At 41.2% G+C, this 27,027-nt stretch overlaps 2 protein-coding genes across 9 annotated transcripts in view; one reads left to right on the forward strand and one right to left on the reverse strand.

Annotated features, from left to right (window-relative positions):
* The window catches only part of triob (trio Rho guanine nucleotide exchange factor b), a 108,925-nt gene extending 95,279 nt beyond the window's left edge, over positions 1–13,646 (forward strand). For 5 of the 7 annotated variants that reach the window (XM_005743129.1, XM_013913375.1, XM_013913376.1 and 2 more), the window contains 24 exons: positions 1,870–2,156; positions 2,237–2,407; positions 3,352–3,447; positions 3,775–3,923; positions 4,093–4,159; positions 4,259–4,362; positions 4,494–4,563; positions 4,660–4,749; positions 4,860–4,952; positions 5,033–5,083; positions 5,226–5,303; positions 5,552–5,743; positions 5,900–6,077; positions 6,210–7,108; positions 8,162–8,415; positions 8,538–8,667; positions 8,758–8,785; positions 8,902–9,064; positions 9,295–9,416; positions 9,546–9,624; positions 10,090–10,290; positions 10,394–10,532; positions 10,656–10,842; positions 11,597–13,646. In XM_005743129.1, coding sequence (XP_005743186.1) covers positions 1,870–2,156; positions 2,237–2,407; positions 3,352–3,447; positions 3,775–3,923; positions 4,093–4,159; positions 4,259–4,362; positions 4,494–4,563; positions 4,660–4,749; positions 4,860–4,952; positions 5,033–5,083; positions 5,226–5,303; positions 5,552–5,743; positions 5,900–6,077; positions 6,210–7,108; positions 8,162–8,415; positions 8,538–8,667; positions 8,758–8,785; positions 8,902–9,064; positions 9,295–9,416; positions 9,546–9,624; positions 10,090–10,290; positions 10,394–10,532; positions 10,656–10,842; positions 11,597–12,015 — 4,247 coding nt within the window. In that variant the 3' untranslated portion in view covers positions 12,016–13,646. Of the gene's footprint in view, positions 1–1,869; positions 2,157–2,236; positions 2,408–2,756; positions 3,176–3,351; positions 3,448–3,774; positions 3,924–4,092; positions 4,160–4,258; positions 4,363–4,493; positions 4,564–4,659; positions 4,750–4,859; positions 4,953–5,032; positions 5,084–5,225; positions 5,304–5,551; positions 5,744–5,899; positions 6,078–6,209; positions 7,109–8,161; positions 8,416–8,537; positions 8,668–8,757; positions 8,786–8,901; positions 9,065–9,294; positions 9,417–9,545; positions 9,625–10,089; positions 10,291–10,393; positions 10,533–10,655; positions 10,843–11,596 lie in introns of those variants that run through there. The other 2 variants (XM_013913379.1, XM_013913380.1) reach the window with 2 other exon arrangements.
* Positions 13,647–19,585: 5,939 nt separating this feature from the next.
* Positions 19,586–26,004, reverse strand: ccr8.2 (chemokine (C-C motif) receptor 8.2). Of its 2 annotated transcripts, none has more exons than XM_005743128.1 (2): positions 25,904–26,004; positions 19,586–20,902 (listed from the first exon to the last, which is right to left on the reverse strand). In XM_005743128.1, the coding sequence occupies exons 1-2, from the start codon at positions 25,930–25,932 to the stop codon at positions 19,816–19,818; spliced, it is 1,116 nt and encodes a 371-aa protein (XP_005743185.1). In that variant the 5' UTR covers positions 25,933–26,004; the 3' UTR covers positions 19,586–19,815. The 2 variants fall into 2 exon arrangements, with proteins under 2 accessions (XP_005743185.1, XP_005743184.1); XM_005743127.1 differs by lacking the exon at positions 25,904–26,004 and adding an exon at positions 22,492–22,618.
* Positions 26,005–27,027: the final 1,023 nt, after the last annotated feature.

Consider the following 27,027-nt stretch of genomic DNA (forward strand, 5'->3'; position numbering starts at 1 on the left):
AAAAAAAAGTTAAACACATTTGGACAGTGAAGGAATGTCAGGGTTCTTGCTCAGAAAAAGGATCAAGCATGTTGACTTCAGAGAAAAAATTGTTTGTAACAAAATATCGATTTCTGCTGTCCCTGTATCGATACATTATTAGCAAACAAAATATCACGATACTACACAGTATCGATTTTTTCTCCCACCCCTATTGTTCTGAAAGGTCAGACTTTGAAAATGGAAACAAGTTTTGGGTCCCATACTCTCGTAATCTTTGAATTCAGGTCTTTTCTGTCCCTTTACCGCACATATGTGAACAAATGGGTCATTCTAAAGAGCTCAGTGAATTGTGGTACAGAAAGAGGATGCGACAAGAAGTCACTCTTTTGTCCTAGATCAGCTTGTAAAGCGGAAACATTTAGAAGCCACAGCAGCTTAACCACAAAGTGTCAGATCGCAGTCATTAAGTGCTGAGGCGCATAGTGTGTAAAAGCCTCTATCAGTCACTTATTGCTGACTCAATAACTAAGTTTGAAGCCTCCTCTGGCATTAACATCAGCAGAGAAATTGCACCGGGAGCTTCTTGGCATGGCTCAACAGCTCCTGTAGGTGTGATGTGTTGTTGCCCCAGTACTTTTGTCCATTTAGATTATTTCTAAGATTAAAAAAAACAGTATTGTTTATAATCCCTAATTTTATGTTATTATTATACGATGTTTGCATGCACTGGGGATGCTTTCATAATTTTTCTATAACTACAGCTCTCCGTCGTGCATAAAAATTGTAGCTGACATGGTGATTGATAATAATTTGGCCAAATAGAGAAAAAAAACATAGTATAAAACAATCTTGGGATGAAAGTGTGTCCAACAGTACATGTCCACCGTGGCTGACAAACTGTGCAGCAGTGTAATTAATTTCAATTAATTAACATAATGTATTCTGTGGTATCCACTGCTTGTGGTTTTTGTTTTTCTTTCTCTCATGAAATGAGCAGATCGAGAAAAACTTTTAAATCAGGTTGTTACCCTCGGTTGAACTGCTTGAGGATATCCACCCTCATCCTGAGATTGCTCAGAGATTGTCAGAAGCTTGTTTAGTTGTCTGACTTGTGAGTCTCCCATCAGCATTTTCAGCGAGAGCAAAGGAAGCTAAAGAGGAGGATGGTAGTGCAGTGAATGATAAAGGGTGATACAAGGGCAAACAAATTAAGCTTAGAGGGAGATAAATAAGAGTAAATGAGCAGAGACAGGTGAGACAGACAGATGGCTGTATGTTTGAAGTACTCAGACAAAGCCTCAAGCATCCCTTTATACTGCGTTATTTTCTCACCGCTCCATTTCTAGTCGAAGAAAAAGAGCTTTCCTCCTACAGATTCCCCGAGGAACCGTCATCACTGTGAGAGGGGGAGGAGGCCATCCTGCCTCCTGCACAGAGCACAAACAAACACATCCACACTTATCTTTAACATATATTGACTTTATTTTTTTCTTCTCTCTGCCTCTAGGCTATGTTACATATGCATAGAGTTTTGTTTAATGCAGAAATAGATGAGTTGGTGACACTTAACATCTTACCATGAATATGCATGATTTTTGCAATGAGCAATAAATTCGACAGATTTGATTTGGGTCATACTTGCATATTCCAGGACGAGTTTGTGCCAGTGTAAAAGCATGTGTGATGTAAACAAACCTTCACAACAGCACAATCAGATAGCATTAATCACATGGATTAGCTGTCCATTGTTAGTCCCTGATTTGAAAGACCTGCCAGTCAGTGTAAAACTGAAAAAAGTTTGTTTTTTTTCTTTAATGGTTGCATGTACTTTGCGTTTCGTTTGAGTAACACTGGATGTGCTTCATTCTCTTTCCTCTGTCCATTCAGACACCTTGTCCGTATCCAGCAATGACGCCCTGCAGCCCGGCTCCAGCCAAACGCTGGGTCCTCACAGCTCCCCAGGTCCCAAACGTCCTGGAAACACGCTAAGGAAGTGGCTGACGAGTCCGGTTCGGCGGCTCAGCTCCGGTAAAGCTGACGGCCACGTCAAAAAGCTCGCCCACAAGCATAAGAAGAACCGCGATGGCACGAGGAAGAACATGGACGCGATGCCCGGCTCGCAGAAGGACTCTGACGACAGCGCCGCCACTCCACAAGATGAGACCCTGGAAGAAGTAAGACGACGCACCGTAATGCTGAATAACGGTGACCATATCTGACTCTGAACTACCACTTGTTCTTTATTCCTCTCCAGCGTATGCGCAATGAAGGGCTGAGCAGCGGCACCCTGTCCAAGTCTTCCTCATCGGGCATGCAGAGCTGCGGTGAGGAGGAAGGAGAAGAGGGGGCGGACGCTGTCCCGCTGCCTCCCCCAATGGCCATCCAGCAACACAGCCTGCTTCAGCCCGACTCTCAGGATGACAAGGTGGGGACATGCAGAGCAATCGAGACGCAGTCATAAATATATGATGTACACACAACAGCTCATCATGTGCATCAGCAAGAGAGACAGTAAGATAGATTGAACAGCATAAAGTGGACATATATTTGAGCTTTTTCTTTGTTTATTTCTGTTTGTATTTGTTCTGTTATTAATCCACATGACTCATAGGCAGCAAGGTTTTTAACTTGCTCCTCCACTCACAGCTTAAAATAACAGCTTAACTTTATTTTGGCACTAATAACTCTGCCTGTTTTCTCCTATTTTCATAATGGTTGCATGTTCCCTCCTTCAGCATTATGTTGATTTCTGTTCTGCTTCTCTTCTGTCCCAGTTTCCCTATCTGTCCATGTGAAACCCTCTAAATGATCCTATTTAGATTTTTCCTTTCTTGTCTAATTAAATTCCCTCTGCATGTTTTTTCTTCTTTATTTCTTCTTTTTTTGCTGAAGTGAATCCATTTACATGTCTTTGCAGTAGCAAAATGTCTGTGACATTAAATGGTTGTGCATTGTGGATCGTTTAAATCTCGCCCTGCCCTTTGTGCCTCCGACTAAGCTCTGAGGCAAACTTTCTGTCCAATGGAGTATTTTTTCGACCAATTATGGCGCGTGTGCTTGAAGAGCACTCCAATCACAGTTTCCCCCTGACCCAAACCCACCTCGTAACCCCTGTTTTCCCAAGAATATAGTCTGTGATTGGCTCCAAGTTGGCTCCCAATTAACCCTTTTATTAGGGAGATCACACAAACCAAGTCTTTATTTGGACATGTGGAATATCGAGGTCCAAATCACGACAATGGTGAGCTCAAGTCTCTAAGAATGTATGACTCCTGTATGCATACAACACCTAAAAGTTCTCCATTCACAGTGTCTTGAAGATTAACCGTTAGTTTTCTTTATTCCTTCCATTTCTTCTCTCTCTTTCAGTCTGCATCTCGGCTGTCTGGCCGTCCCAGTAGCTCAGAGACACCCAGTGCGGCTGAACTGGTCAGTGCCATCGAAGAACTGGTGAAGAGCAAGATGGTGAGATGGATTTCATAAACACTCACAAATACTTGCAAATGAGGCCCACTTGCACACAGAACAATTTTAATAGATGTAGATACAAGCGCACGCTTTCTTTCTGGTGTTAGTGACAGAGAATGGCATCATTGCCAGCAAGTCATCTGTCAAAACTGTGACTAACTATCCCAGCTGTCCTCTGTTCCAACAAATGGGCACTGCACGCTGGCGAATATCCCCAGTATACTCATGCAGACTGGCCTCCACGTATATTATGCTTCATTTCGATAAAGATAAGTAAGTGGAACATATTTTTCTTCCTCTTAATTTCTTAATTCTTTAATTCAGTCACTGGAAGACCGTCCCAGTTCTCTGTTGGTGGAGCAAGGTGACAGCAGCTCTCCCTCTCTCAATCCCTCCGACAACTCCCTCCTCTCCTCCTCCTCACCCATCGACGAGGTGGACGAGCGCAAATCTGGCTTCCTCAAGAGAAGACAGTGAGTTATAAGTCCTGTTGGTGTTTTTATAAATAAAAGCTGCTTGAACCCAGACAGTAAATGATGTTTGTCCTCATTCGTGTGCTTATATGGAGCATTTCTGATATTCATCCACAGCTGAGCGTTGCAGTCGTCTTACGTGACAATTTCTGTGTGTTCTTTCTCTCAGTTATGTACTTCTGGAGCTGGTGGAGACTGAGAGAGATTATGTCAGAGACCTGGGATCAGTGGTGGAGGTAAGAAAAGAAGACAATCTGGATAAATAAATTTTCGGACATAGTTGTTGGTCAGCGTTTGCTTGTGCTTCTTACACTTTGGGTGGCTCTTTCTTTCAGGGCTACATGAGCAGAATGAAAGAGGAAGGAGTTCCAGATGACATGAAAGGAAAAGACAAGATTGTTTTTGGAAACATCCATCAGATCTATGACTGGCACAAAGAGTACGCTGGCAGAATCCTTCAGCTGTAGTACCTGCCCCTGCTTCAGGGCATATGCAGCATTATACAAAGAAAATGTCAACATTTTGACTGTTTCTTGGCAGGTTAAATCACATGTCTGTATCCATTCACAGTTTTTTCCTGGGAGAACTTGAAAAGTGTTTGGAGGATCCTGACCGGCTGGGACCGTTATTTGTCAAACAAGTAAGAAATGCACTAGTTTTGCAGCATGATTTTGTTAAAGAGGGTATTACATGTTCTTATCTGTAATATTCTTTTCTGTTTTTGTTGCAAATACAGGAACGGAGACTGCACATGTATATTGTGTACTGCCAAAACAAGCCTAAGTCTGAGCACATCGTGTCGGAGTATATTGATACGTACTTTGAGGTAAGATTGTTTAATCATTTTGCACCTCATAGCCACAGCATGCTATCTGTATTGTATTGTCCGTGTCATGAGTCAGGTCCCGGACATGATAGATTTTTATTTTTCTTCAGGACCTGAAGCAGCGACTGGGACACAGACTGCAACTCACTGACTTACTCATCAAACCTGTCCAGCGCATAATGAAGTACCAACTGCTACTGAAGGTAAATCTTTTTCTGTACAACATAAATTATGATCAACGCAGTATGAATTTCTCTCCTTACCTCTGTTAACTTCTTCACAGGATCTTCTTAAAATTTCTAAGAAGGCTGGAGTGGATGCCACAGAGCTGGAGGTACAATCGAGAAAAAGCCCAGGATTCAGCACAAAACTAATGAAGCAATAATAATCTGTTGTGTTTTCCAATGAATGCTGTGAAAGTATCATAACTAGATAAGTAGTTTTTAACTTTTTTTTTCTCTCGTGTTCTTCCACAGAAAGCTGTAGAAGTGATGTGCGTGGTCCCCAAACGCTGCAATGACATGATGAATGTTGGGCGCCTTCAAGGCTTTGATGTAAGTCTCCCTTTGGTACCTCTGATAGTGTGTGAATGTTTCCAAAATACATAATACAATAGAGTAAATGCTTGTCTTGCTTCAGGCAACTGCCACTAGGTGTCAGTGTGCACTTGTTTTTGCAGCTCTAGTTTGTTGTCGGATTTTGTGTGTTTTCATTTTTTCTAATAACTTATCCAAAATAAAACTAGTTAAGAAAACTCCTTCACCATCTAGAACTTTCTTTGGATTGCCTGTTTGTTTCTCAGGGTAAAATTGTGGCTCAGGGCAGATTGCTTCTCCAAGACACTTTCATGGTTTCAGACCAGGACGGAGGGCTCCTATCCAGGATGAAAGAGAGGAGAGTGTTTCTGTTTGAGCAGATAGTTATCTTCAGTGAACCCCTGGACAAAAAGAAGGGCTTCTCTACTCCTGGCTACCTCTTCAAGAACAGCATTAAGGTGAATACAGCTCACTTAAATAGCTTTGAGACCAACTGTGGACTTACTTTGGATTGTCCCTATTGATCATGAAGCTAAACCTGCTCTATTTTATTTCATATCTATATATTTTTTCTTATCTTTGTCTCTTTACCCTTGCCTGCCACATAACTTCAGGTGAGCTGGTTGGGTCTAGAAGAAAATGCTGATGACCCCTGCAAGTTCACACTGACCTCCAGGTCATCTAGTGGCAACCTGGAGAGGTACACTTTCCATTCACCAAGTCCTGGAGTCAGTCAAGTCTGGATCCATCAGGTCAGCCAGATCCTGGAGAATCAGAGAAATTTCCTCAATGGTAAGAAATTGTTGTGAATACTGTAACACACAAAATTAAATTTTTACATAAAACATTTTGACACTCTTGGTCCTTTTAGTTTAAGAGGGCTATTAAGTTGTTAAAAAAAAACCCTCTTGTCTGCTCCCACAGCTTTGACGTCACCTATAGAGTATCAGAGGAACCATGTGGGAGGTGGTGGGCCAAGCGGTCCACCTAGCAGCAGCAGTACTGCAGGTCTACCAGGAGGCAGCAGCTCCAACAGTACCTGCAATATGGGGGGAGGAGGTGGCGGCGAAGGCAGCTCTGGAGGATCAGGGGGTAGCGCCTCCTCCCTGTGCGGCCCGCGCTCCCGACCATCTCGCATCCCCCAGCCGTCCTCACGCCTCCCCCAGCCTGTTCACCACCATCACCCCCCGGGCCCAGAGGGTCCCGACAGATCAGCAGGTATGTGGTCACTCTGCCACCCACAGCCGCTTCAGTCCCTCTCCTCTAACCCCCGTTCAGGCAACACAGCTAATGGAGAGCTGTTAGCCTCAGAGGTCCCTAAGATGAGGATGCTGGATAGTCCTCATGGAAGTAACAGTAATAACAGTAACAGGCCATCAGGTAGTATGGACAGCAGTGTCAGACAGGTTCTCGGAGGCTCAGAGGAAATGCCGAAGCATCAAATGGCCAGCAGACCACAGATGCCAGTAGCTCCTCTGAATTTTCATCTCAAAAGCCCTCGAGTTGGGACAGTTTCACCTCTGATATTACCTCAAACTCCCGGAGGAGGAGGAGGAAAGGAAGCGTTCGTCCCCACCAGCCCAGCTCATAAAGGCAACGCTTTCTGGGCCATAGTCCCCGCTCTGCCTCCCTCTCCTGCCAGCAGGCCAGGTTCCTTCTCCTACCCCAGTGACAATGGTGGCAGTGGAGGCGACTCTCTGGGCAGAGGAAGTCACGGGACTCCCTCTCATCACCGCCACTCCAGCCACAGTAAGGACATAGATCGCATGAGCACCTGCTCCTCCACCAGCGAGCAGTCCATACACTCCACCCAGAGCAACGGGGTAAGATGCCAAGTCGAGGCCCAGGCTTCAGCGAGGCCTAGAGTACTTACTAGTCACTAACCTCACCCTTAGTGGCTGCCTGTCTGCCAGTCAGTCAACCTGCCGCTGGCTCTGAGAATGGCTTTTAAATTCAACAACTACTACTGCTGCTGAAACACTTGAATGACTGAAGAATAACACCTATCTGAGTGCACTAACTTCACCGACAGTGTGTGTGAGGGAGAATTTTTGCCTTTCCGGAAACTACTAACAGTGTGGATCTGAGTCACAGAGAAACTTGTATCTGCTTTTCAAGACTCTCTCTGAGCTTCAGTACGCATTTGCTTTCCAACTGTAGCTACTAAACATTAACAAGTGCCATTTCAAAAACATGTTATCTCTTTTTTCCGTTAGCTGATAACTTCCAATCTCCTTTCAAAAGCTATGGGACGTTTTTTTTTTCTTTGTTTTTTGAAAACATTAGCACATTTCAAAAAAGCTGTTTCTTTTCTGGTAAGATGGTTTCTCACTTCACAGAGATTAACCTTATGATTGCACAAACAGCGTTTCGTTTTCCGCAACCTGCCTTGTTTGTTTGACAGTACCAACAGAATTTCTTTTTGAAATGGCTTTTTATCTGGTGAGATGGTTTCTCACCTCACAAAGGCTAAAAGCTTGTTTGCACAACCTGCCCTGTTTGTTTCAAAGTGTCTTCAGCACCTCTTCTTGAAAACTCGTCTTTGTCTTTGAAAACATAAAGTTCCTCATTTCATCATCCCTGCCCGGGGGGATCATAAGCTCTGTGCTTTTGTAACTTCTCAGTCTAACTTGTCAGCCCGTTGCTCTAAATACAAACAAGTGCTTTTTCAAAAAAAGAAGAAAAAAAAAAGCATTTTGCACTGCATGCGTTCAACATATTCTCAATTTCATTTTTATACATGTTCCCTGCAATCAAACTATCCATTTGATTGGTGTGAAGTAACATTTCCCTTTTAGACATATGTGCATTTATGTATTTTCATGTGTGTTAATGTGTGCAGTAACTCATGATTTAATGTGTTCTCCTCCTGACAGAGTGAAAGCAGTAGTAGCAGCAGCAGCGTGTCCACCATGCTGGTGACTCAGGATTATGTGGCAGTGAAGGAGGATGAGATCAGTGTGGTGCAGGGTGAGGTGGTCCAAATGCTAGCAAGCAACCAGCAGAACATGTTCCTGGTGTACCGGGCAGCCAATGAGCACTGCCCTGCGGCTGAGGGCTGGATCCCTGGCTACGTGTTAGGACACACTTCATCCTCAGTCACACCCGAGCTCTCCGAAGGCACCATAAAGTAAGCATAAGCAGCCTTCCTTCCTTTTTAGGTTGCCACAGAAAACACGACAGTCATAGTGATTACGATTATGCAATCGTGAAACCTGAAACTTCTCGATTTTTGTTCTTGCGTTTGTTTAGAAAGTCATTATCGTGGCACACAGCACTGCGCATTCGCCGGAAGTCTGAGAAAAGAGACAAGGAGGGCAGGAAAATTGAGAACGGCTACCGAAAGTCTCAGGACAGCCTGGCCAACAAAGTCTCTGTCAAGGTAGAAAAGTGTCACGTTAGACGCCACCCCACCGACATCCACTGCAATTTGTGCAAGAAATCTAATTATGTCTTCAAATTGTCATTTCAGCTTCTGAATCCCAACTTTATCTATGAAGGTACGTGCACGTTGTTGCTTCAGCCAAGGAGCAAATCTTTCCTTGCATTTGGAATAAAAATTCAAAAAGATAAACAATAAGCTTCACTGGGTTTTTGTTGTTGTTGTTGTTTTTAGGTCCCCCAGAGTTCCTCATTCCAGTTAGTGATGCAACATGTGAGAGTGGCGATGCAGTTACTCTGAGGTGTAAAGTTTGCGGTCGCCCCCGACCAACCATCACTTGGCGTGGCCCTGACAACAACTCTCTGAGCAACAACGGACAATACAGCATGACCTACAGGTGTGGGGGGGCTCACTTGAATTTCTTTTATTGATTTTTAGCTAGAAAAATCCAAATCTTACATTAGCCTGTGACGTAAAGGTGCAGATGTGCTGCTAACAAACTCAGTTAACACATTCATGTTGTTAAAAAAGAATATGAAGTCATAATAAATAACTGTGTGCAAATTACAGTATCAGTTTGTGAATTTCACTTAATGCTTTGTTTCCTTTCATTCTCCATTTCTGCAGTGAGACCGGAGAGGCGTCCCTGTGCATCACGGACGCGTCTGTAGAGGACAGCGGCGTGTATACCTGTGTTGCTACAAACATAGCAGGCGCTGTCACCTCCTCTGCCAGTCTTAGAGTGTCAGGTCAGAGTCCTGTCATTGTGTATGTCTCTTGATATTATGCCACGCAGGTGTTTGAAACATTTAAAACATTGATTTTATAATTTTTAAATTTGATACTTGAATCATTGTGAATTCACTGTGTTGTCTCAGGAACCCCTGATGATGGCAGCGAACTCCTCTGGAAAAACAGCTTTGAGTCCCAGTACACAGAAATTACTGAACTAGGAAGGTGTGTTTTCCTGTCACGCAGTGCTTCTCGACCACATCAAAGCTAATAAATTAGGAGCAGCACTCATATATATAGTAGTAGTAGTAATAGCAGTAGCGACAGATGATACAAGTGAAGGTATTTAAATGAGGAATGAGTTGCTTATTCCTCAGTAGCTGGTTAGAGAATGCAGTAATATTCAAATCATTTAACACAATTTGTGACTGCATTCACAAATACAAGTTCAAACTTTACTAAGCAATGAGAAATGACATTTTCAGAAAGTGTCACAAGCTTTTTTGGAAATGAGGTTGTACATTGGACAAGCTGATACAGATAATCAACAAAGAAGTAGATTGACATTATACATCCAAGTCCACCAGTCATGATTGGGCGTTATAGTTTATAAATTTGATGTAGGATATTTTTAAAAAGTGAGTCACAAATGAAATGTCTTATTCCTAACTACTAATTTTTGCCTTGCAGGGGTCGGTTCTCGGTGACTAAGCGATGCGACCAGAGAGGGAGTAAACGCACAGTTGCAGCAAAGCATGTTAACAAGAAGCTGTTGCGTCGAGAACAGGTCCTGCAGGAGATCAGACTCCTCCAGAATCTAGACCATCCCAATCTGGTCAAGCTGCTAGACACGTTTGAGACAGCCAGCAGCTACGTACTGGTACTAGAGATGTAAGTAAAACGACTGTGACATCTGATCTGTTTGAAAAACATACTTAGATTTGTCTCTAAAAAAAAGAAAGAAATAAAATGCATGTTGTGTTTGTGTTATCAGGGCAGACCAGGGGCGATTCCTGGACTACATCGTGAGCTGGGGCAACCTGACGGAGGAGAAAGTTGCTTTATACCTCAGAGATATTCTTGAAGCTCTCCATTACCTGCACAGCTGGAGGATAGCACATCTTGACCTCAAAGTAAACAGTTCAACAAACAAAGCATTACAATCTAAATCTTTTTTTGGGCAAGCTGTTGCACTGCTGTTGTGCTTCTCTAGGTCTGATGATTGTGTCCTATATCCTCCTATCCTGCTCCTACAGCCTGAAAACATTGTGGTGGAACATGCGTCCTCCCAGCCAGTGATCAAGCTGACAGACTTTGGTGATGCTGTTCAACTGAACCCCCCCTCCTCTTACATCCATCCTCTTCTGGGAAGCCCAGAGTTCTCTGCTCCTGAACTGATCCTGGGTCAGCCCGTCTCACTGACGTCTGACCTCTGGAGCTTAGGTCTGTAGAGAAATTGTATCTTGCTGATTTTTGCATTAGAGAACCCTTTATGTACTCGAATACACAATCACAGCAGCAGAAACCCACTGTAATAGTATTAAATACACATTCCTTTGTTTTTATTTGTCAGTATGTGCAAAAGGCTGCTTATTGATATTTGACTAAGACACAAAAATAGACAGAAATACTCCCATGCGATACTATCATCTCAATCTCTAAGCCAGGTGCGTTAACACAAGTGTTTCCTCTGCAGTGCAGTCAGTCAGCCTCTCTGGGGATGCAAAGTTCAGTGATTTAAATCCCCAGTCGCAATTTCTACTTGCCAACCGCGCAGCAATCTATTAACTGACTTCAATATTTTGAAGCTTCAAGTGATATTTTACTGCTATGTATGTAGATGATGAGTTTCATCCAAAAAATGTATATATTAGTACAGCGTAAGGGAGTGCAGTGTAAAATGAATGATTCAGTTCAGTTTTGTTTATATGCCATTTATAGGCTTTTTTGTGTTGTAAGGTAAAGACCCTACAATAATGCAGTGAAAGCCTCAACAAGCAGGCAAATTATCTAACAGAGGATTGTTATTGTTGTAGTCTTGGTGCTATAATATTTTAGCAGCTGCAGAAGCTGCTTTTGTGCATGATTGTTTAATATAAAGCTATATTAATTATCAAAGGGGATTTAAAAGTGAGCTGAATGAGTTAATTTAATTTGGCTAAATAACCTGTTGATTGACCAACTGGTTGATTTACAGGGGTGGTGACCTATGTGGTTCTGAGCGGCGCCTCTCCATTCCTGGACGAGAGCCTTGAGGAGACGTGTCTGAACATCTGTCGCCTGGACTTTAGCTTCCCTGAGGATTACTTCCAGGGTGTGAGCCCAGCTGCCAGAGACTTCATCTGCCTGCTGCTCCGGGGCGAGCCAGAGCGACGGCCCCCTGCTGCGTCCTGCCTGGAGGAGCCCTGGCTCCAGCCTCGAGGTTTATCAAGCAGTGACTCAACCTTAAATCCCACACAGCCACCAGCACTGTCACCATCTCGGAATCATTGCGGCACACATCTGGACACATCCAGGCTCATTTCTTTCATCGAGAGACGGAAACACCAGAATGATGTCCGGCCCATAGGCACCATTAAGGCCTTCCTTCACAGCCGCCTGCTCAGCCAGACCTGACAGTAGGTCACCAGGTAAACACGACCAGAAGGAATTTCTTCCACTACTGCTCTTCATTCACTTGATCCTTGTTAGAAGCCTACTGAGAGCACCACCAGCGACACGCCTGCTACAATCCCCTTTTCCCTCACAAAGCCACAAAAGTCCTGCTGCTGCTGCTGCTGCTGCCGACTGACTAACCTCTGCAGATTAAACCCTTCGAACCCCCAAGCCCTTCCCCTCCTTAAACCTGGCATACCGTCACTATGCCTGCACAACAAGCGAACTCTTGGAATCCATTTGAGATTTCAAAACCTTGACTCAGCAGGGAGAAAACCAAGCTTTCTCAACAAGCCAGCGTGAGCGAGTCTTGCGTTTCGGACAGTGTTAAACAAAGAAAAAAAAAAAAGAAGAATACTGTACAATAGGAATATTTCAGGCTGCTTTCGGTTGAACACAAGAAAATGTTTTTTTGTAACGAGAGATTACTTTTTGTAAATGAAACAAAATGTACAGCGAGGAGACGGAGAACTGTCTTTATTCATAACCTTTTGGAAAACAAAGGGTAGTTGGCGAGTAGAAAAAGTAAAAAACGAAAAAAAAAAAAAAAGGGAAGTGAGATTTGCGTGGTGAAGTGGCACCCATCAGCAGGGTCCTCTTATTCTGGAACAAGATGTAACTACCAAAACCACGTTTTGCAGAAACTTACATTCAGTGCAATAGTTTGCTTTTCTTAACTCTCCCCCGCTTCAGTTTCAAAGGTTAAATCACTTCTGTTTGTGACACTAAGAGAAACTAACTTGAACAAAGCATTAAAACAACTCAGCAAAAAAGAATATCCCGATAGAGCTTCTCAGATTTTTACCTGCATCCGCCTTATATGTAAATAACGTTTTTCCCGCTTTTCGTTCTCATTTTGACGGATTTATCTCTCGACGAACAAAAACGATTCCATCTGCTGAGTTTTAGTGAGTCCCTGCGGACGGACGGATCAAACCGCTACTAGGTTCCCACGTGCAATGTCGCAGCTTTAACATTTATGCAACTATTTATGAAAACTTGTGTTGTAGCCGTATTCTTAAAAAGGCATGTACGTACCTGGTACTGCAATAGATGTATGTATTGTGTTAACTCTTATGTATTAAGTTCAGTATTAATATCCTGCAAAAAACAACAAAAAAACAACAACAACAACAACAACAACAACCCTGCAACAAAAGGAGAGTTTTTCCAAAATAATGTATAAAAATGTGTATCTATGAAATATAGGCACTTATGCTTTTATGTCGTCCTTGTTTCGCTTTTGTTTTTTTTGTAACAATACCAAAGTTGGCTCTGCTTTGTTCTCCAGCTAATATGTTTGTTTGCTTTTTTAATGACTTGTCATGTTGAGTTATAACAGACCACACTGAGCAGAGGCATATGAGCGTTTACAAAGGTTCCTTGTGGTTTTATTTATTCTTATTGTAATAAGAAGATTGTTTGGTGGTTTATTGCTGAAAAAAATTATATTGACTTGTCTTTTTTTATCATTATTTCTTTTCTTTTTTGTTTTTTTCAAGCCGTGCACAAAGTTATTTGCCGTGTGAGTTTGTTTGGCTCTTGTAGGTAGATACTAGTGTATGTTGCTAGACCGTATTGGTTTATATCTTCACCAAGCAATAGGTCTGGGGTGAAAAAGTCACCATGGACTGCACTGATGAAAGAATCATACCTTCTGGCAGATAATAACAACCCCTGAACCACAGTTTTTTCTGATTAGCATTAACAGGTATCTCCCGTGAAAAAGGTCTGCCAGTTGTTTTCATTTAAATACGATGACGTCTTTAGGTTAAAAAGTTGCTTAAAAACGTCTTTAAAGTGCCAGTCCAGTGAATTAAGTTCGAGAGGTTGGTAAAAATGAAAAACTCGCGTCGCTTCTCGTTTTATTTGAAGGTTGTCAGTTGCTGTCGATAACATGTTGAGTTTATTGACTTGTCTCTCTGGTCTGTAAAGTCTCCGTCTTTCATTTTGTGTCATTTTTATTTATTAATGTGGATAAGGGTTTCCCTGAAACTATCCTGATCATCGCTTTGTCAGGTTACGATCGAAGAGAAACGGTTTCTTGGGAAACCTGCCTGCTCACGATGTAAAGATGTACAGAGAAGGGTCGGGCAGTTCACCCACACCCGGGATGTAAACCTCACAACTGTCATATTTTAAATACACCTAAAACAAGACTGCGGAAATGTCATCTTGAATGTCTTAGTATGACTTATTTTTACTTTTGCATGTATATTTCTTTGTACAGAAGATTGTGTTTACATGTTACTACGTGTTGTAAATAACTTATTTTGTCCTCTGTTATTTTGCCATTAAACGTACAAGGCACAGTCAGCGTTACTGAAACTTTTGTGCGCATATATTCATTCATCTCCACCCCCATGAGAATGTCTGTTATTATTATTCATTCATGATTTCCCATAAGCTTTTGAGGGCTGGAGGGTGAGATAAATCTGTATTCCCGGCATGATTAGAAAGCAGGGGAAAACCCTTAATTCACATGGCTGCAATCAGTCATTCATTAAAATTATTAAACACAAGAAACCCAACTAACCGCAGCCATGTTAAGCCTTGCATTAGAGGGGATTGTTGTTTGCGATAGCGTAACACCTTTGACACGTTTTTCTTTACTTTTTATTTTCATATGAAGAGTGACATTTGGAAGCACTGCGGGGAAACAATGAAAAGCAAAGTGAGAATATTAAAATCAGGAGGAAGATACGTGTACAGTAATAGTGAACGAATGTCATTACTGTGATGAAGATCAGTTCGAGAGATAAACTATGAGAAGGTATCAGGAAGGGGACTGTTGCTGATCTTATCAGTCCGGAGCAGATGCCGCTGCTGTTTTTGAATCAGTGCAAGCAGTGTGTGTTGCATCACTGCACAAAGAACGCACGATTTTACCTCCCACTCAACCCACGTCCGCTACAATAGTTACTCACTGAGGTCTGCTAGAGAACATTTTTTGCAGCATTTTAAACCCTGGTATCTACGCATGAGCGTTATCAGCCTGGAGTGTTTGTCATCTAAGCCCCATTCGAGGTTATTTACTTCACCTGACGCACCTGTGTCTCTGTTCTGAAAGCGGCGCTTTCACCCAGTGCCTGAAAGGTGCCTGTGCACTTATCGAGTGTGAAATCTATTTCGTTTTTCTTAGCAACAGTTTTTGTTTTTATTTTTTGCATGAAACCACAGAAGGGGTATCTTTACAATCTTTACACAAAATCTTGTGATCAAAATCTCACGCAAGAGCTGTGAAGTGTGAAGGTGATGCACGCCAGCGCAGTTTTTTTTTCTGTTCTACAAACTTGATTTGACCTGTGACCAAATACTGTGTTGTTTATTCATTTTAATTATTCGGGTACTGCTTTACTTTAAGCCCACACGTTTAACTCGACACAAATACCTAATATGCGATTATGCGCATTTCTTGACAGCCCGATATTTCCCAGTTTTGCGCCTTCTCACCCACTGTTGCTTCTGGGCATTTTCCACCCACTGAATTCAGCATTCACTCATATGGGGAGAGTCCTGTCTGGCTGTAGTTTAAAACCAAAAGCAAACGTGAGTCAGAGAAAGAGATATCAAATACTTAGAAAGTTCACACTGATGAGGAGAATAATGACGTGATTGTGGCCCACACACTAACGGGACGGGACGCGAGTTGCAAGCCTGTAAACAAGAACACTCCTACTATCTAACCACAATCAGGAGACAAGAGACCACTAGATGGCATCGGAGATCTTGGTTTCAAGAAAGTGCCGATAGCGGAACACATCGTGTGCAAAACAACCTGCAGAGCATCAACTTACAGACGTTATTAAAGAACCACCGGCAAATTTGATTGGCCAAGCTCGAAACAGAAAGTACTGCAGTCTGGAGAAGAACAACAGAAACAGCACGTAGTGTTGAAAGGGGTTTGAAGGAGATAACAGAACTGTGTGTTATTAAAAGGTTAAATGTGCAATGCACTGCTGAAACACTGTTGAACCTACAGAGGGTAAATTCCCTCTGTAGGTTCACTAGAGTTTTGTGTGTTTAGCAGAGGTGGTTCCCATGTAGTGAGAATTGGGCAGTTGAGTCACGCTCTCTGCTACAGGCCAGGCAGTTCACATGAAACTCGCTGGCCCAGTTTCCACATTTAAAGTGGTGAGAGCAAAAACAGGCGAATGTGAAAATATGAGTTTTATATCATATGTTATATCGTACTGGTATTTCACGCTGCGTGGCAACCAGTAGGAACAAGTACTGACATCACAGCCCCAACTCTCACATATCTGTTTACCATCTTTCTCACTTGACCCTTTGTCCTTTTTTTGTAACTGTACTGTGAGAACATGACGATAAGGGGAAAACACATGACACATCACAAAGTCTCCCTAAGTCCACTGTTTTTGGAATATGACTTTCATTTTGATGTCTTTAATAGATGGCATCAAATCTTTGGACTTCTTTCATGGCTGTGATGCTTCCACATTGATAAAAATCTGCCAGCAAACCTGCAGACCTGCCGCTGAACCTTTTTACACTAGAGGTCTCCACAAGTGTATTTTAGTTTGACGCCCCCTCCCCCGACACACACACATGCTAAGAGGAAGGGGGGAGGAGAGAGATCATAACTTGAACTCACCCAATCAGGGTTAAGAACACATAACTTGTCAATACATTAAAAATGGATGCAACACAAATGCAACAACAACAACAGCTTTTTCAAGTTTTTCAAGTCATGAGCGCCAAGCTGAAGTAAAGTCGAGTCATTTATCAGTTAAGCCCACAGATCAGTATCTGAAGTCTGGCATGAGTCAATCCACGTGAGCGGTTGAGTTATAGAGTGAAAGGAAGACTTCACTTTTAATCATTTCAGCATTGCAGGGAAAGCATTTTCCGAGTAGTTAGTGTGAAACTTTCCCCCAGAGCTTGTCAGAGCTGCTGCTTTATCGCTGCATTCTCCAGACTTGTGTACAACAAGAAGTAGTTCAGCTGTTGACATCTGGAATGCATTTAAGACACGCTTTCAGTCCTCTGCTCTACTAACCTGGGTAATTTGGGGGGCTAATAATGTTTTTTATGTTTGCTTGTTTCTTCTTTCTCATTAGTACTGCAGTGGGAATAATTGTTCAGCTTTTGTGTTTTTATATCGCAGACAGTTGTCAGACTGTTTACTTGCAGGTTGTTTTTCCGTTTCCTTGCCTAAACAGCCTTATCTGGTGAGATGCTTCTGTACTGCCTCAGCAGTTCTTTGACCACAGAAACCAAATGTTTGTGCCAACCCTAAAACTGCTTACAGCCGTGCAGCACCTTCAGATCATGCTTTACAGCTCTGTAGGATGCTGCAACATCCATTAACTCCTTACACTCCCGTTTAGTTAGATCACAGTATATATAGTTTGTTTTACAGGGGCTTTTCCTGATGGTAGATACACGTCAAAGTGGTCTTCGGGAAGGTCAGTAACTACAATTTTGGATTCATCCACCCAGAACAAAAAGCCCCAATTTGTGCCAGTAATCGTCTTTTTGCACAGCAAATGTTTCTCCCTGGCACGCTTTTGATTCAGACCAAATTTGTGCTTTCTGAAAATAAACACGTTCACTTTGACTCTTTTTGCATCAGATGTTTTCTTCCTGGGCTGGAATTTTTTCATTTGAAATCTACATGTTGATGATGATGATAATGATGATGATGAAGATGATGCTCGCCATTGTTTTGAGCATCTTAAGAACTCCATTGTCTTGGGACTCAAACAGCAGACACTAAATGTCAGCGGTCTAAATAAGGCAGGTTTCACCTAACACTTTCTGAGGAAGCAGTAATCATCAATCTACATCTATAGACAGGGTCAAGCCTGCCCCTCCTCTCAGTTTAGGGTTTCCACTTCCTCAGTACACTGTGTTCTCAGTAGTTTAAGAGCAAGCTCTTTAAAAAGAAAAAAACAGAAGCAGATTGTGTTATTAAGGGATGGGCGTATTCTGTCACTTTCCTCAAGAGTCGACATAACTGGGTTTCCCAAGAATGGACTCAGTGCTCCACTCCGACTTTCTGCTAGACTAACAGAAATAATGTTTTAGCTCATATCGCTCCACATAGACAATGGTATAATGCACAAAAAAGGATTTTTTAGATTTAAAAAATGGTATATGATGGGTAGCTACATGCTTCTTTTCAAAATATAGTAAAATTGAATATATATGTAAATCAACGAAAGAAAATGATGACGCCAGGAAGTTACAAGAAATGTGTGGCTAATTTATCAGATGAAAAACGTGAGTGCCTGTAAAGCAAACAGCTTCACTGACCGAAACCAGATGAATCGTACAGTTTATTACAGGAACAATAACACCTCTCTACTCTACAGTAACATGCATATCAAAGTTGGTTTGTTAGTCAGTGCAGATACTCCTTATTTTGTGGAAGCACTTAAAGCAAAAGGTAAAAATAGTGAAAAGAGGCAACTGCGGTTAGATTGGATCTGTCACACCTTTTCACCATACACACTCATTCGTGTCACAGGGATGCCGCACTTACCATAGAAATATAACAGCTTTATTCTGTATTGTCAGCTGATTACAAACACCTTTTTTAAACATGCATGAGAAAATACAACACAAAGACTGATCAAACATTTAAATTACCCCAAAAACCGAATCGGAATTCTTGTGGCTCCAATGACTGGACTCATTTGACAGAAACCAGAAATGTTTATGTTACAAAAACTATCAAAAAACTGGAAACTGAAGCAAAGATGGAAAAAAAAAAAACATCAGCGGAATTATAGGTGAAAAGATAGAACCAAGCTTTATCAGACAATTCAGGGACTCCTTATGACTGTTTTCCTGGAAAAGGGGGGTGGGGGTAATAATATCATAATAGTAATAATGATATCAATTCATATGAGAACAACTTTCTATTGATTCAGAGCTCCCCTTCTCTAAGAGGATCCAGTAAAATGCAGCCTGGAATTTTTGCGATTTTTCCTGTAATTTGTCATCCATCCGGGCATTGAAACAAAGAAGCTGAAAGAGGAACTGTCTGCATGCCCATCGATAAACTCTTGTAAAAAGGGACTTCTTTCTTGCAATCCTGATTAATATCACGAGAAAAACCAGCAGAACTATGAAGTCACTTGATAACAAACGGCTCGGATGTGCACAAAGACTGCAAAGGTTAAACTAACAGCTTGGTTTCATGCTTCCTCTTTCAGGTTGTGGTTTTCTCTGTGTTGGGTAAAGTGCAAATGTTCTGCTAATGATGCTAGGCAACCTACACTGCTGAATCTGCAAAGTTGCACTGAACACGATTTCCTGTGCGCAGACTGATGCAACGGGTACAACTGTGAGGGGGGTCATCGTGTTTGGATAAAAATGTAGGCTACTATGACATGTAACTTTTCATGGTGGTGCGTTTCCCCACTTAAACTGGATGACGTTGCCGTAGCTGCTGACAGATGTTGTAGTTGACACAGTTTCATGCTAAGTAAAGAGCCAGCGGCAAAACAAACAGCAACAAGTCTGACTGTGACTCATCGTCCCAGGTGAAGATACACCAAAGTATTCAAAATCAGATTTATAATGGAATTGCATACATTTTGGTCATAACTCATAGAAGTACAAAAACAGAGTAAAAATACATATCTGTGGTACATTATATTAATATACAGTCACATGCATACATTCACAAGTGCCAAACCTTAACACTCTAGAAGTGACAATAAGCCACAGTGATCTATTTTTACTGGACATGAAAAAATGAAAAGAAGCCCATCCCCCAACTGTAGTTCACTACATAGCAGTGCTCCTCTCATCCACGCTGGTAGTTTGTGAGTAGACTGATGTAGAAATTCTGTCCTGTGGTATGAAGACCTTGATCAGCTGGCACAGTCTGCAGGGAGATCTGTTTATCATCCGCAACAGGTGCCTCCTGAACTTCTCCCCGACAAACACATACAGGATGGGGTTGAGGCAACTGTGAGAGTAAGCAATGGCCTCTGTGATTTGTAAAGCCAGTCTGACGGCTTTGCTGTGCCCACAATCTAAAAACCGGTGCTTTAGCTCCAGTGCTCGGGCAAGTGACGCAATGTTGTAGGGAATCCAGCAACAGAAGAAAATAGCTACCACTATGACAACAAGGCGGATAGCTTGTTTCTTGGATGACTGGCTGTTCAGTAACCTCCAGATGATCTGTGAGTAGCAGAAACCCAGAATGATGATCGGAATGAGCAGGCCTACAATGTTCATTTTAGCGATGCTGAAGACCTGCCAAAAATGAAGACTGGAACTCACGCCTGGAAATCCAGGATAGCAAGTGTGCTGTCCCGACGCATTTCTTTGCTCTTGGAGGAAGATCAGGTCAGGAAAAGAAGCCAGAAATCCCGCTCCCCATGTAACAGCAGCTGCGATCATTCCAAAGGAGCGTGTACGTGCTCTCATAGCACAAACAGCATGCACTATAGCCAAGTACCGATCAATGCTCATTAGAGTGATAAAAAATATCCCACAGTAAAAGACGATGTGATAAATGCCCAAGACTATTTTGCACATAGCATCCCCAAACACCCACTGGTCCCTGGCTTGGTGGGCTAGGAAGGGCAGGCAACACACCAAAAGGAGGTCAGCAATGGCCAAGTTTAACAAGCACACGTCGGTCATGGTGCGGAGTCGCGCTCCAAAAGTAATGACCCAGAAAACCAGAGAGTTACCCAGAACGCCCAGCAGGAAGAAAATGATGTAGATGGCAGGAAGAAAAGTTGCTCCGTGTCGCGTATATACACATGGTTCAAATTCATCGAACATGGTGGGGTCATAGTAATAGTCAGTAGTATATTCAGAACTATATGCAGAACTATTTTCAGTTGGAGGCGTGCTGAAACTGGAAAGAAACAGAGGCACAAAAACAAATGATTAGATTTACTCATTATGCCTTACTTATTTTCAACAACTTTGTCTATCACAGATTAAAATATGCATCTATATAAAACAACACATTTATAAACAGTTTAACTCAGCAATGATCTGCAGGCTTCAAACTGTGTGGCAGCTCATTTAAACAGTATCGGAAAGCATTTCTTCACTTTCAGGACTGGCACGAGGAACTTTCAAAACCAGTCACTCACATGATCAGCGGTTTTGGTACTATGTCTGACCTTGACCAAAGCTGTTCAAAATGTTGGAAGTCTAAACAGAAACAATTTATATAAAGCAGCGTATTTATCAGAATACTGGGATCAGCAAAATCAAAGCAGGGGATAAAGAAGTTGTTTAGCGGTCAGCTGCTCAGGTAAAAGTTGATTAACAGGAGCACTGAGGAGATTTTCTTCACTTTAAATGCACTGATACATTTAAAGTGAAGCCGCTGAGAACGTGTAAGTTTGTGTGTGATAGTACCGATAGATACTTTCATCTGAGTCATCTGAATAGCAGCACCACAGCTGTGACATTGCACAGCATACAGAATACAATAATTAATTAATAGCAACATTTTAACTAAATGAGAGTATAGTGCAAAACCAACATATACAATGATGAAACTAAGATTACATTTGATAATTTATCGTGTTATGTATTTATTGTAGAAGCTTTAACTTACAAAATAAAACACCTTGAGGCACCTTGCTGAGATTTGGACGTACACAAATAAAAATTAATTTAACTGAATGTAATCAATTTATAATATGGTGTCAGCCAGCCAAGTCCGTCTATCAAAGAGTTTCTCAATGCGTTCATCAGGTTTTGCAACCATCTTAAAATGCCTCCTGACACTCTTAAACGCAGGCAACCGGACACTGTGTGACCACAGTTTTTCAATCTGTAAGTACAATTAACATTTATTTTATGATATATATATAATCTAAAGAATACTCATAACATTCTGTTTATTTAGTTCAGTTGAATTTCAGTCTTACAGCTCAGCAGGAAGTCAAATTTTATTATGAAGTGCTGCGGTTGTAAATAAAATAAGCGGTTAGTGAAGCAGCACGGTTGTTTTGGTGCAGATAAGAACTGTAGCAAAGTAAGAGAGCCACTGCACGAGCTCACGTGGCAGTGAGGTAAGCTTTATCAGGCTTCTTTTTTAAACTTCCTACGAGACAGACCGTCTGTGACTGCTGCTGCTCTGTTGGAAGGAAGGGCAGGGGGCCAGCAACTGTGAAAACAAACAGCTGGCGATTGTTTACAAGCGAGCAAATCACAAGTATTTGGCGACAAATGACGAAGTGCTTGAAGATTTTGAATCCCTCGCAGTTCATGAGAAAGTGACACAAACTGTCCAAACGCAGGCCAACGCTAAAACAATAACTAGGAATGCGTCGCCTGGAAGGAAAAATGAAAGGAAGGTGAAAACCGCGAAGATTCAAAAAGACGGGGGAGTGGATAGTAATGATATTAAAAAGCTTAAAATAGTCTCACGATGAGCAATAAATCAAGAAAATGCCGATAGATGTTTGTTATAACTGATCTTACCCTTGGAAAAGTGAAGATTCAGTAAGATTCAAACTGAAAGTAAAGTCAGTTTCGGTGGTCTCGTCCATGATCAGCTGCTTTAAAAAAGAAAAAGAAAGAAGCCAAAGAACTGAAATCCCGTCCTACCTCCTCAAGTGGCAGGGGTGGGGATACTGTATTTTAACTCTACTGTAAAGGAGTGAAATAAATCTCTAGTTTTCACTCGTTAGCAAAAAATCAGCCCTACTTATATGGTAAAAAAAAAAAAGGATGTAAATTAGTTTTAATCATTAAATTGCATGTAAATGTTCCATGCAATTTTGATACATAACTCAAATGTTAAATCTTAAACTGAGTTAAATCTGGGCAAATTAAATGTGCGTGTAAGTATATGCACACACAGGGACAGGTTCAGCACCAGGCCATGTGAACTGGATGGGCAAGCAGCTTTGATGGGGGGATTTGGCTCAATTCACTTTGCTATTACATGAATTAGAATACAAAATGTGATTGCACTCACACATACCCTGCATAATTGCACCCGTACACGCATGATAATGTCATAGAGGAATGTAGCCACAGATACAAAAGTGGGAAAATACATGTGTTTGAAAGCAGACGCACCGCCACACACAGTGGGAGAGCTGACTGTGAGCACGCATTTATTTTCAACGCAGTTCTGTTTGTTTTGAAGGTTTTGAGTGGGGTTGTGCTTTAAAACTGACCACACATACTGATGAGTGACCTGATTTTAGTTTCAAATATATATGAGGGTTACCTCTCAACGCTGTGCCTCACAGGCATGCTGCTTACCTCGATCGCAGCAGAAGTATTTGTGGTTAACCAAATGTTAATGATTCTATACTGCTGTTAACCTAATAATTAAACCCAGCTTGCAAGCTTATCTGCAAGTTCATTTATCTGTATAAATCAGTGTAACTTATAGTTGACATATATTCACAGAATTCAGCTGAGGGGGGCACAGGGGCTTTATTGGGCCAATTCTTGACGTGAAGTCGTCATAATATAGATCATATTTTTGAATTACATTTATTAGGCAACTTCTTTGTATATGAGTGGATCTGCAAAAATATAAGTAACAAAAGTGTTCAAAGAAATGGGATAAATTAGAAGGCCCATTATGGTGCAGAAGTGGAAATAAACATCACATGAATAATCCGATAAAGTAAGATATCCAAAGTGGAGATGATTGGCCATGAAGCCAAACATGCTCTACGTTCAGTGAAAACCAAGCACAGCATGTCAGTACAAAAACCACATACCAAGTGTCAAACACGATGGTGAGGAAAGGCGAGGATATATATATAGGGGTTTTTTGCAGCCACAGGATCTGTGCACCTTGCAATCATTAAGTCAACCATGCTCTCTTGTGTATACCAAAATACTCTAGTCAAATGTCAAATGCCACCTGTCTGACAGCTTAAGCCTGACCCAGTTTGATCAATGATGACAGTGACAGTGATCCCTAACACAAAAGAATGGCTGAAAAAGAAGACGATCAAGTCCAGACTTTAGGCCGATTGAAATCCTGTGGCTGGCCCTTGAGAGGTGTGCATGAACAAATTCCTGAATATCACAATGAATTGAAGCGAGGTTGTACAGAGGAGTGGGGAAAAACACTACACGTCTATAGCTAGCCAACTCAAATCTGCTCCGTGCGCAATCGGAACTAATTTGAGAACTGATTGCTGTTAATTTTGGGATTATTTTACCAATCGATCTAATGCTCTTTAATCTTTAACTGCTTCATTATGAAATAATATGAAACTTTGTGACTGGTTACATGTTTTATAAAGTGCTATATAAATAAGTTTTACATACTTGCAACATTTTTTAAAGATCTCACTGCTTCTAGTTGCTGATGACTTACATGCTTGTGGTCATTCCATGTATTGAGGGGAGGGTGACCCACATTTGCTCCTGCTATGGTTTGTGGCAACAGATTTCTTTTGTATGCCCTTTTAACTTCATAGCACTTTTGGTTTATTACATTTCACACAGGTGGATTAGAATCAGTGCGCTGCATCAGTCTGTGGTAGGCTTCCCCAGCAGTGGTTTTGTCATCTCTTCCTTCTACCTCTCCACTTTTGATTCAAATTTTGGTAAATTTAATCTAATAAAGGATCTGTTACAGCAGCACACTGACTGTTGTAGCTTCTTCAGTGATGTGCCTATAACACATTTTCAGCAGCTGCATGCAAAAAACAAAATACTACAAATAAATAAATCTATGAAAAGTAATGTTAGAGGAGAATATCCCCCTAAAGTTGATTATGTCATGATTACTATCAGAACCTGAGTTGGCATAGGATTTGTATACATCAGTCAGCAGTAAGTATCGGCAGCTTGTTTACACAATATTATAATGCTGATAATAATAATAGTAATAATAATAATAGCTTAGCTTTATTTGATATCTTTCATGGAACTCAAGATCACTTTAAACATTAAAGTATTAAAAAAGGAAGCCAAATAAGATATAGACTATAAAGTAAAAATCCTGGCCACAGAAGAAGACATCTCCATTGTAAGTGGTTTATTTACTTAAGACTGAAAAAATAACTGTCTTGAATTGTGAGGACTTTGCAGTTAGTGCGCTGCACTGTATTTAAAATGCTTTGTGATTAGCGTCAGTCTAATTGACGATTGATGATAGCTACTACTGTTTTTCAAGAATTAAGATAAGTTTTTTTTAACACGTTCCATTAATTTAAAAAAACACACACACAAAAAGACAAATAAACAAAACAAGGCAAAAAAAAAAAAACTACTTGGATAACTTGGATATTATCAAAGCATATTGCATTTTATATTCAAAAGTGTTACGAATGAGATGAGGTGTAATTTCCTCTCCCACTGACCTAAATTTAACACATGCAAAAGAGAAAATGCCCTGTCACTGTCAGCAGATAGACAGATACAGAAAATGCACCTTGGTGCTTGTCTCTATTATCACTTACAAAAAGAAAAAAAGAAAAAAAAGGCAGCATTACTGTCATTAATTAAATAATGCATAGATAACACATTCCTCACTGTGCCCCAGTTCACTATTCTTCACTCAGATTGCCCTGTGCCACAACAGGTAAAAGATGAACTGATAAAGATCTTGCGTCTAAGATATGGATCAATGAGCTAAATCCAAAACATTTTGAGCATTATAATTGAACTTTTAATGAGAAATGACAGTCATTACACTGACCTTCCTCTTTTTGCTTTATACTTTTGTCCATTTAGTTATGATTATAGATGCTTTCCATTAAAGAAAAAAAACATTTCAATTGTTACAGGCTGAAGATAAATAAGTGTGCGTCATTGTTTTCTTCCCACTTGCAGAACTGTAAAGGCGTGCAGCAATACTGCTGACATGTTAGCCTGAATCATTCTGCATATAAAGTGGGAAAAATATTTTTACCTTTCCATGGTGCTGATGGTGGAATTCATTGTGGATCGCAGGATAGAGAGATGGCTTGTCTAATCAAACAAGTTATCCACTTTGCATTAAGATGTGTGAAGTGAGAAATGGTTTGCACACACATGAAAAAAAATTGAAGGTGTTGCTTTTTTTTTTAAAAGTACAACCTTCCTCAAAACCAAGTTAACTGGGTGGGCTTGCGGGTTCCGATGTGAGATGTATGGTTTAATAGTTTCCTGAGACTGTTTTCGAAACACGCAGTGCAAAAGCCCACAGTCTGTGCAGCTATAGAACCACAAGTCCATATATGCAAACTTTTAAATATGCAAGGTGACTCTGACCAGACCTGCAGGCGCACACAGCTGGAGGCTTGCATGTGGGTTTTTTGTTTTTTTTGCCTGACAGAAGTGATACTACCGCCACAGCCAGCAGTGCACCCTGTACAGACAATGGTTTCAGAATAGCATCGTGTCTGCTAAATGCATTTCTTTCTTTGAGTTAGGGGTAGACTTCTGACTAAAATTTAAAGAGGAAACCTTCTGTGTGACTTGTGTGTTTACCAGATCTTAATATTGTTGTGCATCATTTAAATTCACCTCGTAGGCCCCAACAATGCCTTGTGTTACTCAGACATGTTGTTGTTAGATGACACATGAACTCAGATCTGAACACTTCTTTTCAAATAATAATAACCTTCTGACAGGAATTACAGCAGTGAAAGTGGTTTTGCCACTTCCATCATAAAGGGCTGCTATGCGTCTATCTTACCCTGCAAAAACACACTGTTGGTAACACCCTTTAACACACTTCAGAGACTTTTTTCCTCTTACTGTAAAAGGAAAGAAGAATGACGAAAGGGTTTTTTTTGTTCAATAATTTTATTTTTTCAAAAATAAGATTGTGTTACAAACTGTGAATAAACACGACATTTATGTTTTGATGCATGTGTTTTGTTTTAAGCAGTTTCAAAACTGAATGCTTGTAACTGCAAATTGGTTTTGAGAATTGTTTTACACCACTCAGAAGTACTAACCACAGACATGCGTTCACACACACGTGCGCTCACACACACACACACACACACACACACACACACACACACACACACACACACACACACACAC

This window comes from Pundamilia nyererei, unplaced genomic scaffold, assembly GCF_000239375.1.
Source record: "Pundamilia nyererei isolate P.nyererei 1_Seehausen unplaced genomic scaffold, PunNye1.0 scaffold00128, whole genome shotgun sequence".
NCBI lineage: Eukaryota > Metazoa > Chordata > Actinopteri > Cichliformes > Cichlidae > Pundamilia > Pundamilia nyererei.